We start from the raw sequence: 12,432 nt of genomic DNA, 5'->3' as shown, positions 1-12,432 counted from the left end.
TCGCCCCCGCCCCCGCCCTCGCACCCGCCCCCGCACGCGCCTGCGAGCGAGAGAGCACCGCGCTATACGTCCTTGTCGCCTGCCTAGAGTTCTTGTTCTGATACGCAAATAGCAATCCCCGCGCACCGGTACTGTGTGGTCGCGTGAGAGCTGTGGACCGATTTGAAGGCATTTTGCTGACCGTATGTTGGAATTTCAGTTGTAAATGGTTTTCGCTGTTGAGGTTCTGGGATTAAATTGGATTGGATATTGGGATCGATTTTTGTTTAGATTCAGACTCGTTTTTAGCTAAGATAAAGAGGTGAAATGTCTTCTTGCTTGTACTGACACAGTATTGACGCTAAGGGGGGCTTTAGCTTGGAATGTATGTGTATAGTTCGATGTTAATTACGTCTGCATGTAATTGTGTTTTGTGTCTCTTATCTTAAAAATGTTTTTAAATCTGTACATAGATGTTTTTGTGACTGCAGTTATTGCGCATGTCCAAGGTGTTACATTGATGTTGAATATAATACTTTTTTGATATATTATCGTACGAAGACCAAACTGTAGGCATCCTATAAATCGATTTATGCTACAGTGGCACTAGCATGTTTATGTATACTTCAATACATACTATGTTAATCTTATTTCTATTCTCCCGAATTCTTCGCATTTGAGCATTAGGCATGTTTGTATTTTAATGATACTAAACTTATTATCGTTTTTTGATAATTTTATTATATTAGGTACGATTATACTGATAAAGTTGGCTTTTTTCCAAGTATTATTACGATTCGTAAGCTTTTATTGTTCGTTTTTGTGTGTTTTGAGAATACTCATCTAATACGACAACACGACAAGGTTTGTAAAATAGCTTATGTCATATAGATTTTAGAAAATTTTGTTATGAAATCAAACTTCTTTCAATTCAATATTACAACCAAAGGTTTAAATTTGAGTCAGTCAAGAATCAATTTGAATGGAAACTTAGGAAGTACTATCGATAATAAATAATAATATTATTCTTCGATATTGTCTCATGTGTTGTAATAATGAGATAAATGCGAATGATATAATAAGTGTAGGCAGTAGATTTAATTATTTTTACGTTATTGCTGAAACGGCGTAGCATTTTGTTTAAAATAATGCATTTATTGGTTCGTGTAATGAAGTACCAAGTATTTTTTTTTTATTTACAAACCTAATTTTGCATGTATATATGGGTTTAAAATCGTGTTCGCATCGCCTTATAGGAAAAAATAATTAGCATTTTTTCAAGCGCAGTTCATTTTTTATATTTTTGCCTAGACACTGCATTCATACATATAAACTTTAGACATATTTTTTTTTTAATTAAAGTAATCTTATGTAGTAAGAATTTGTAGTTTAATCTATTACTTGTTGTTATCCTATTTCTGATTGTAGTGTCTTGGTATTTTTTATCTATCTCTAAAAGTAATTTTCAACTACTGCGTTTGTATGTGCAATTGGTAGTATATATATAAAGTATATAGTTTGCAGTTTATGTTATTTCAATATGACGAAAATTTTAACAAATAACTTTTTTATAACACACATTTCATAACGCCATATGAAGCACATATTATCGCAGAAGTTCCAATATTATGTTGCTCACCTGTGCATTTCGAATATGAATATAATATACATATGCATATCCATTTGAAAAAATACCATTATCGTAGTAATCAGGGTTACGATTTCGTTTGAATAATAACCATTCACCCTTTCATTCGAAAGACATTCTGTATCCGCACAATTGTAAATTGCGATTCAATCTCAAACTACGATTGACACTACATATTTCATAGTCGCAATGCACAATGCGCATACGCTGGCAACAGCTCGCAGAGCCGCACGTGAGAACGTACGAGCAAATAATATATCACATAATACCTACGTTACGCGGCTCAGGCGGCGAGCGTCGGAGTTCGCGGCGACGCTCGCGGCGCGCTCGCGTGTGCCGCGCGCTCACACACTCCGACACTGAGATCCCGCTCGCTCTCCAACCTCGTAAAGTGACCGCCTGACCGGACGCCTGTCCGCGATGTCATTGCACGCGATGAACGTTTTCGAAGCCACGTAAACCTTACTTGGCTGTTAAACCATTGTCTTATTGTATAAGCACACTCCAGATTATGTGACCGCACTGCATATATGAGTTTCTCACGTAGCCCTTGTGACAGCGTGACACATTTCTGTCATTTCATTTGAATAAAAAATAATGAATAATGTTATGTTAGTTTTTTTAAACGCTAAATTACTGTGAAAGAAGTGGTCGTTGTGAAGTTACGTGAGAACACTCATATTTGAAGGTTCGACTATTGATTAAACTAAGCAACGCATATTGTGCATATACCGACGATGTAATTTATTTTTAACCCTATATACTTCTCTGTCTTGTTTAATATATAGTCTGTGGTTGCATCGTTGCACTGCGCGATACGTAATTGAAATGAGCATCCCGAATCAATTCCACGCCTAATCATTAAACAATAACAAGCATGGTGAGATTATTTGCGGGTTTTTTATATATTTCATTTAATGAAACATTTTATGGATCACCTCAAATGCACTTAAAATCAGTCTAAAGTTATTTAGCGCGCAGTGTAATAGTGTCTGTGTGTCGGCATTCAGGCCAAATTTAATAAAATGGTATACAGCAATAAATTAACGTGGTAACACTGTTATGTGCGTAGGGTTACCAGTAAACGATATATAAACTTTTTAAGTTTTTGTACATTTTCTTTGTTTTAACTCAGCATATACTCTTTGAGACAATTTACATTTTTTCATTACTGGTAACCTTAACGTGGAATGATCACTGAATCGTTATTGTCCTCACACGAATTGCGAAAATTAATCTGATATACAGTGCGGGTCAAATAACTTTGTTTGCGCTATAGGCTATCTATAGAAATCTAATTGAGCATTATGGGTAATATTCGTACATTTCAAGTATCGGGAACTTAGCACTTCAAAGTTATTTGACTCGGATTGTACCTTTTTTTAGGAACGATGCACACAATGCAAATGCAACGTGTTGTATTGTATTAAAAACTCGATGGACCATTTGAATATCGACCCGTATTTTTACATCGAACATAAAACATGTCCGCACAAATGTATGATGTGATCATCCCTAAATGTAACAGCATTCATTGTGATACTGTGAACAATTAAAAAACACGTTCGATCCACTGTTACTAATTTATCCAGATACTTTTATAAACTTCAAAAATAGTAAATAATCAAGTTTTGTTTGCACCTATAATATGTGTTAAACCGAAGACTTGTCTGTTCCCTGCATATTTCCTCATGCATGTAGCATTTGGCATTAATGTTATAAAAGGATCATGTTACATGATTAAAACAATATTTTTTTGTAATAAAGATTTTTGCATCTACAATCATTGCGATTAACATGATGTAAGTGTAATAACCATTTTCAGGACTTTTGTTTATTCCGATGTGTACTGGTACGTAGATATCGCCTTGTAAATCTATCTAGATTCTCTAAATACAACACAGGACGATCCCTTGGCGCTTTAACAATATGTGATGACGTTTTCACTTTTAATATTGTGTCTATAATTGATTTGTTAATTTTATATTATTAGAACTTTTATATGAATCTATTTAGTATGCTCTCTACTGAATGAAATGCTTAAAAATGTTTGGATAAAATGTTAAGATAGTCGAGAAATTGGCATGCCAAACGAAGCAGTTGAAGTAATTGTTTATGTATAACGCTGTCAAAATTTAAAAACAACTTGCAACATTTTTTATATTTTTAAAAGGTATTAACATAAAAAAATAAACAAAATTAGAAAATTTAAGATTTTTAATATTTTTTTATAAAATAGGTATTAATTATTACTGAAAAAGTCACAAAAGCTTTATAAGATTATGTGCCATTATGTAATGACGAACGCATCTATTTTATGTTCCTTTATTTTATAAGTAGAGGAGAATATTCTTAACGAACAAACCTTGGACTTGACATAGACATAAAAACATAACATTCCTGTAAATATTTACATTGTACTATGGTTAGTGTAATATTTTAAAGTAGAATTAAAGATTTAATCTTCTCAAAAGACGCCGGTCTCAGAGATGAGAATAGGCGATAATTATTTAATGTTAATAATTAATGTGTGCTAAAATATTTATGTATTAACAAAAGAACATTTCAGCATTTCTCTCTACCTCGTAATTTAATTTCTATGTTCATTCTAAACCAAAACATTGTGGCTTGATTATTAAACATCACAATTATTTAATGTTAATTATTTATACTTCATAGACTTTTTGATCAAGCCACGTGAAGACTGATTGTTTATGAACCCTTTCTCTGGAAATAGTTTTATTTAATCATCTTATCGAGATAAAGAAAGTCAACTATAGACTTTTTAATCTTTAATAGACACTCAAAAGTTATGTATATAACAAAAGGATTTTTTAACTTTTGACTGTAGTCAGTTATCTATTAAGCAATAGTACAAATACCATCAAACAGTATCGAATTTAAAGTATATCTTATCTAACCAATTGTTAAATAAATACAGTTGGATAATTTTCTAACGTATTACCTATATAGGTGCTAGTTGATTGTGAAATCTCTTATGAATATTGTAACACGTTTAGAAATGTGAAGTCGTTAGTTGTATCGTCGTTTTATACTTATATTATTCGAAGCCGGCCGTGTTACGACATTTTAAGATACATTTTTATTCCATTTTTTTGGGGTTATAGATAAAACTATATACTATTTTTAACATGGCCGACTATTTCGCTTCTAAATTTTAACGCTGTATTTTATCGATTTATTAAAATGTGTAAATAAAACAAAATTTAAAAATTAGTCGCACATAAATGTCATTGGTAGGTACGATTTTATTCCAAGACTGTTAAATTTGTTATTGCAGTTTTACTGTGTTGCTAGAGATACGCTCATTGAAGTCGGCTTTTGAATGCAATTTTGTTATTTTTTCTTTATTAGTTAAGATATAAGTTCATTAAATCGGCAGAAGTAGATCTCTGGCAAATAAATTTATGTTTATATGTGAGAAAGTTGTGTTTATTTGATTAACGGATGGCAGCTCAATGTTATTTTATGGAACAGGTTGTGGCTCGCACCACGTCCTATCCCTAATCATTCTATGTGCATTTTCTGTAGTATTTTTAATCTAGATATATTCAGGTATTGAAGATTGAGGTTATCGCCTATATATAGTAAATTTGATGTTGTGTACATAGGAAAATTTAGTGAAACTATTCGATATCTTGGATAAACGTCCAAGCTTGTGTTCATTGGCTAGACATAGATTTAAATAGTTGAATGAACTTACGGTTGTAGTTACATACATGGAAAACGCTTGTTTGTCCGCTCTTACATATTTAATATTATGTAAAGTAAGCATGACGTATGTATTATTTTTTTGAATTAATATTCTCTATTTTGAAGTGCGTCCTATTTTTGAAATTTAGCTTAAATTGAAAGTGTATTTTACGCTAAGTTGTGTTAATAATTTAGATTAGGTTAATGAAATTGATTTTATAAGACTGTTTAGCGTTTGTATTATATTGACACTCGAATATGTTGACGTTATCATTCCACCGATTTGTATTTGTACCAGTTCTTTGAGTATTACCCGTCATGTAGATGTTAGGATCTGACTTAGCTTCTGTAAACGAGGACATTGTTAAAATTTATCACATTAATGAATTTTGAATAGAATTATGGAAGGATTCGCGACATTGTTTTATGAACATGTTTGTTATTTAGGTAGCGATTATTCTTTCAATTTTTTGCACTACACGAAAGAAGTATTTCTGTTATATCTCTGTTTTAAGTATTATATACGGTATTTGCTTTGTAAATTAATTTACATGTACACACTGTATTTGCACATCCTTATACTATTTAAATTTTTAATAATTACACGAAATTATAAGTATGGAGTGTTTTATTTCATATATCACTCGTCTTTAAATACACAAATTTTCTTATATTATCTGTTTATGAACATTTGCAGAGGTAGGGCCACTGCGAAGGGATTGTCCGTTTATAAGGAATGAAAGCCTTATATTTATAACGATTGACAACGGCAATAAAGGAATGATTAGGGCGAGGAAAAGGATATGGATGTCTGGCTCTTCCACTAAGCACACTAGCATGCTACTATTTATATATATTATACTTCTTTGGCGGTGAGTGCTGCCGAAGCGTGCTCGTCTCCGACACTCAAAAAGATTAGATGACTCTTGGCGAAAGTGTATTTTGTGTGTGTTAGTTTCGAGAAAAAGAAAGACTAGACATCATTTCGTTTCTTATTTCAATTATGAACATTTTATCGTCATCAATTCAAAAATTGCTACTATTAAGATTATTGAGTTTTCAATATCCAATTAAGTTCGTTTAAGGGTTTTCAAGGAATTGAGAGGTACTATCACGCATTAAAAAAAAACATCCCCCATAAAATGAAATTAACTATTTATTCATAATGGTAAATATAAAAATACACATGGTATATTTGTAAAAATAAATTGCTCACTGGAATGTACTATATTTCGCTAATAAATCAATTCTCTATACCTAATTAATAAATGTTATCCCTGGTAAAATGCTATATATCAAAATTATCACAATGAATCACTGAATATCTTTCACAATATTTCCCTTAACGTAAACTTGTACTATGTTCCTATCGTCCCCTATATAAAGGAATCTTTGTAAGAGGTGCATAATGTGCTCTTCGTTAGTTGCTACTGGATACCCGTAGTCGTCCACTTGGCCTTGAAACACGTCAATGACGAGAGCGTCAAACTCTTTGCCTATAGCAAAGTTCCCGATTTTGTCGTCGAGATTTAAAGCTGAAATAACATTATGCATATTTTTTATGGGGTTAGGATACTGAATTGAAAAACGATCCCGTTATATGCCTAATTGTCTATTAAATGAGTAACTTTTTAGTGACAAAATTCTACTGAGTAGAAAAATTGAGAGCAAGCTTTCAAGCATATACGAACGACCAATAATTTGTAATGAATATTTGGAAATGACCTAATTTGTAATGACTTCAGTCTTTAACTATTTATGCATGCTATATCTAGTCTTACTAACTTACCAATAGCGCCACCTAGTGTCGCCAAGAAAAAACCTTCCTTCCAATCGAGGGCGTTCCCGCCATTTCCCTGCAAGTCGAGATGAGTAGACACATCCACTGCGCGCCTTATTGCGTCCAATATATTCGAGCTATCACCACCTGACACATCTGCAAACATTTTATTATTATACGAGGGTAGGAATTAATCCCACTGGTAGACAAACGCCATCTAGATTTAACTACAATAAACTGGAACTTGGATACAAAATATTTAGGACAGGATTGAAGCATTAAGGACTCCAAAAATAAGGACAGGTGTTAAAATTAATAGCTTTTGTGTCCCTTGTATAATCCTTGGCATGACTTTTATGCCTTTAGGTTATATTATGTTTATTAAACCTCCACAAAAAACACGAAAAGGAAATCATATCAATTTAAGTGAGATAAGGAACACATTGAAGCTAATTAGTATTAAACAATTTGTTATTTATGATCATCATAAAATATACAATTAAAAAGATAAACAGAAGTGCAAATAAATAAAGAAGGGATAAGAAAACAGTACAAAGGCAATCGTCCTTTGCCGTTATCAAGCGTGCATGTGCCCTTAACATGCTTGGCTTAAAAAGCGTTAATGCATTTAAAATTGCACTCGTGTATTCAAAAGTTAAAGCAAAATGTACATAAATATACCAGTGCCAAGTCCAACATTGACATTGTTATTTAAAAGTTGTCTAACGGGACACAAGCCGGATCTCAATCTTGTGTTAGAAGCGGGACAATGTGCGACGGATACCCCCTTTTTAGCAAACAACCTCTGCTCCTCTTGTGAAAGGAATACTGCATGCGCCATTATACACTGGAAATTGTTATAACTAAGAATTATTTACTTTAATATATATTTTATGTGATAACATATGTTCGTGTTTTTTTTATATTTGCTTGTCCGGTAGCCATTGCGTATTCTTTTTTCATGAGTTTACGTTAAATAAATTTTCAGTAGAAACTTAAAATATAAAATATGTAATAGTAATAAATTTTTATTTAGTAGGTTTTACATTATTGTAACAGTGGATTGTGGCTGTAGGGTGTTTTCTTTGTTAGTTACGTTGTTCTGCCGCATTTAAACTGGCATTTTGTACAACTTTTATATTGTAAAACTAGACTAAATTTCATGGGACGATACGGGAGGCATTATATTTCAAATAAAAAAACGATTATCAAAATCCAAGCCAAAAAGGTAACAAAGTTAAATTAAGTCGAATTGATAATGTTCTCCTTTTTATGAAGTCGATTCATGATGCACAAAGTAAGATTAATTTATATTATGTTTACACTTTATATTTACTTTGAACTGTCAATATGACATTTCACCCATATATACAGCAGCAGTCTTCATTGTTGCTCGTTTAAAAGAAACTGGAATGTTTGCTATAGGTGATCCTTGAATATGTTAACATAAAAAGGTTTTTTAATTGAATGTTTGGATACATGTTTGCTTCTCAACAGGATAATAAATTTATCTTCATTTGCAAGTGGTTGTTATATATAAAAAAAGTTTTCCAGTGATGGTTAAATCAAAAGTGACATAAAACAGATACATTGGAATCTGAGAATGTAAATTTGTATAATTATCTCTATGATTTCTGTAGATTCGTCGTCAATATCGTCGAAATTTAGTTGAAATCATCTGTATATGTAATTGACTTATTTTTAACATTTTTGAGCTTGTCTTGCAGAAGGCGACGACGACATACTATAAGCACTTTATAATCTGTTGGCATGAAACAGTCATTATATAACAATTTAAAATGTTATTTAGAGACCTTGAACGTAACTTTATTTCATATTGTTTCTATTTATATATCGTGCTTCACTCACAAAAGCTATTATTAAAGGTTGACTAAGATTGCAAATATAAACTTAAGATTTTATGTTATATCGTAATAAATGATTAGTGTAAGATAAACGATGCTTATGCCCTTGGCTGTTGTTGTACAGAATGCAGTTTCCTTACCTTGTTTGTCAATATTCCGCACTTATCATAAATATCGGAGTAGTTTGCGCAACCAGGAAATTGACTTAATACATATTCTATTTCTTTCGTATTTTCCGATACGTGGCTCTAGAAATATTCAATTATATTTTAAATAGCGATTTTTTTACGGGTATTATACACGTAGAAAATGACGGATTTAAAACCCGATTTATTCTGCCTGAGATTAGTGAAATTTTGGGATACAAAAGTTATTAAAAATTTACTTTTAATATTTCATATTCGTCATAGATATATATAAAACTTTGGCGAATAACTTTAAATTTTGGCCATAATTATATACGTCTATAATCTGTCACAATATATCTGTAATATATACTAAACTAGCTTTCCGCCCGCGGCTTCGCCTGCGTGGAATTCGGTTATATCGCTTTCATCTTCCTATTTCAACTCCTTCCATTTTTTTCGCGATAAAAATTATCCTATGTCCTTTCCCAAGTTCAGTTCTACCTTCATACCAAATTACAAAAAATTGGTTCAGTGGTTTAGGCGTGAAAGCGTAACAGACAGACAGACAGACAGACAGAGTTACTTTCGCATTTATAATATTAGTAGGGATTATGACCAAAATAATATAAGCTATATAAAGAAAAAAATATTCACATATTTTATACATACCTGTATCCTTAAATCATATTTTAGTGCTATATCTGTTAGACTATGCATTAACTTATCATCACAGCTTACAGCAAACCTTGGTGTCACTATGGGTTGTACTAAATCAGTCTGAAATGGGCATGACAATATTAATTTCACATTAATATTAATATAGAACTGACCAAATTAAATAAAATATGATTAAAAATCCTGATGCGCCTGGTTCCTAGTTGTCCTATAATGGATGAATGTCCTATACATTTTACATATTTTTTTAATTTAATTTTATTTCTTATTTCAGTAAAATAAATATTAACAAATATATGTAGTGTGGATTTAAAAAGAAAATACCTATTAACTTTATTTATGGTACAAGTTTAAAGACATCAAAGAAACCTTTTTTTTTAACTTCTTGCAATTTAATAATATGAAAATTGTTCTCTTTTATAAATTCTGAAGAATTATTTGATTCACAGTTCCAATAAAGTGTTTTAAAATAGATCACCTATTGGATCCATTTGTAATGGAGTCCATTTACATGGTGAGTTATTGTCATTTAATAAGTATTCATTCCATTGTGAGAAAGCGATGGTGATAGTTGACAGTTGAGAGACCTATGTCTTGTAGTAGGGGAGCCCAAGAGGGGATTTTGGGATTTACTCGAGCGCGTCAGATTATTATAAGGGAACGTACCTTACCTATTACTAAGTACCTCCAGAAAGTATGAGCAGTTAATACTGGTGGGTGCGCTCGCAGGAGCCGCAGGAAATTTAAAAATATCGATAATTCTTTAAGGTTACGCTCAAATTGTCAGATTAGCAAAATATGGATTTTTTATGTTGTAAATAACCCGTAATATCTTTATCTGACGCGCTCGAGTCATATATTTTTATATTTTACCTTTTATTTGTAGCCACGAAATTACCACATAAATCGTAAGAATAAGTTATATTTTATTTTAGTGATATGCCAATGCATTTAAAATATCAAAATCTCACGTGCTTGAGTATTTCCACAGCCCCGTTTTTCTTTTACAAAAAAAAAAAATATCAAAAACCTTTCTCCACCGCTAAAATTGAAAACACTATAGGACTTTTTTTCTTGCTATCGTATAATCTGCGAATTCCAATAGGTTTCTGAAAGGCTCGAGTAAATACACATTTAGCATCTCGGGCTCCCCTACTATTGGTAACACAACATACTCACTTTATAATCTAAAACCTTCTTAATGAACTCTTCAGTTTGTTTCAACTCTGTAGCAGTATCATTGTAATATCCAGCATCATTTTGTATGTTCATACTGACTTTCCCAACAAGGGCTCTTTGCTTGTGTTTTATGGCACTTTTTACTAATTCCAAACTACCCTCCTTGTGCAGAGATCCAAAGTAACATGCAGTGGTTGTACCATTTATCAATAATCTTTGCTGCAAATATTAATTTATGTTAATATATTTGGTTTTTTGTATATACATTTTATTAAGTACAAATTCATATCATGTTCTATCTATATTAAAATACCTTTCTAAAGTTAAGCTATAAAAAAATTTTAATGTAGAAAGTGTGATTATGATGGATTACCTGAAAAACTTTTTAATGCGTCAGAAACTTCTCTAGTATATTATAATTTTATAATATGTTAACATTTTTCATTTATAAACATACTCAGTGATCATTGATGTAATAAAACTGTTAAATATATAACAATAAAATGAAACTTACAACTACATTATCATACACCCTCGCTGCAAAATCTACATCTTTGTACTTGGACTCCAAGGGAAATGTATATTTGTCCAACCACTCCAACAGGGGTCTGTCAAGCCCTAGGCCTAAATTGGGAAACTGTGGTGCATGGGTGTGACAATCTATGAAACCCGGCATCAAAAATTGATTGCCTCCCAAATGCTTTATTCTAAACCCATTGAATTGTCCTTTCTTCTCAGAAGCTTCAAAATCTTCTTTTATACCCATTTTGGTTATCTAAAAATTTTATAAGCAAACTTACATATTTTTAGATAATTAATAAAATATACACAATAAAATAATTAACTTACCACTCCGTCTTCGACACATAAGTAACCCGCAAATGAATTAAGGTCTTTCAACGAATTAGAATAAATGATATAACCGACAAAAATTATTTTTTGAGACATTTTAAATTATATAAACACAAAAAGTCGGTTGCTGTTAAAAGTGCGCCAAGCCGAGGTTAGAAGTAAGAATATAATGAGGGAAAGAATGAAATAAATACATTGATAAGGATGATTTCAGTTGCCGTGAGCATTTGCGATAACTTATTGATAACAACGCGAGATCTGTCAGTAAAATATGGTTACAAAATACATTTCAATTCTCAGCTAAATCTTATACCTACTTACTAAAAAGTACAAACTAAAAAAACGTCAACAAAACAATCATCCGTCATTTGTCTTGGTCATTTTGTTTTTATTTGTCAAATGGCAATGTTTTTCTTATATTTGTCAGTGTCAAAATGAAAAAAATACTAAGCTTTTTAAATACGAGTCTTTATTACAATATGTTTAATAAAAATAAAACTTCGTCGTAAACATTTCTCTGTCTGTTTAAATGCAAAAACTACTGATTTTGATTAGACTTTTTTTTTACATAGCTGTTAAGCCTTGGCAGCAAATGGGCTTATTTTATTTTGA

General features: G+C 31.7%; 2 protein-coding genes across 4 annotated transcripts in view; one reads left to right on the top strand and one right to left on the bottom strand.

The window, feature by feature from the left end:
- LOC119828878 overlaps positions 1-5,960 on the top strand; it is a 28,933-nt gene extending 22,973 nt beyond the window's left edge. For all 3 annotated transcript variants that reach the window (XM_038351167.1, XM_038351168.1, XM_038351169.1), the window contains one exon: positions 1,915-5,960. In XM_038351167.1, coding sequence (XP_038207095.1) covers positions 1,915-2,030 — 116 coding nt within the window. In that variant the 3' untranslated portion in view covers positions 2,031-5,960. The remainder of the gene's footprint in view (positions 1-1,914) is intronic.
- A 519-nt stretch (positions 5,961-6,479) lies between these two features.
- LOC119829080 (guanine deaminase) lies at positions 6,480-12,192 on the bottom strand. The gene is made up of 8 exons (XM_038351456.1): positions 11,818-12,192; positions 11,483-11,743; positions 10,969-11,187; positions 9,784-9,891; positions 9,127-9,234; positions 7,803-7,968; positions 7,131-7,277; positions 6,480-6,876 (listed from the first exon to the last, which is right to left on the bottom strand). The coding sequence occupies exons 1-8, from the start codon at positions 11,914-11,916 to the stop codon at positions 6,656-6,658; spliced, it is 1,329 nt and encodes a 442-aa protein (XP_038207384.1). The 5' UTR covers positions 11,917-12,192; the 3' UTR covers positions 6,480-6,655.
- Positions 12,193-12,432: the final 240 nt, after the last annotated feature.

Source organism: Zerene cesonia, chromosome 9 (genome assembly GCF_012273895.1).
Source record: "Zerene cesonia ecotype Mississippi chromosome 9, Zerene_cesonia_1.1, whole genome shotgun sequence".
Taxonomy (NCBI): domain Eukaryota; kingdom Metazoa; phylum Arthropoda; class Insecta; order Lepidoptera; family Pieridae; genus Zerene; species Zerene cesonia.
This window is presented reverse-complemented; position numbering and strand designations above follow the sequence as displayed.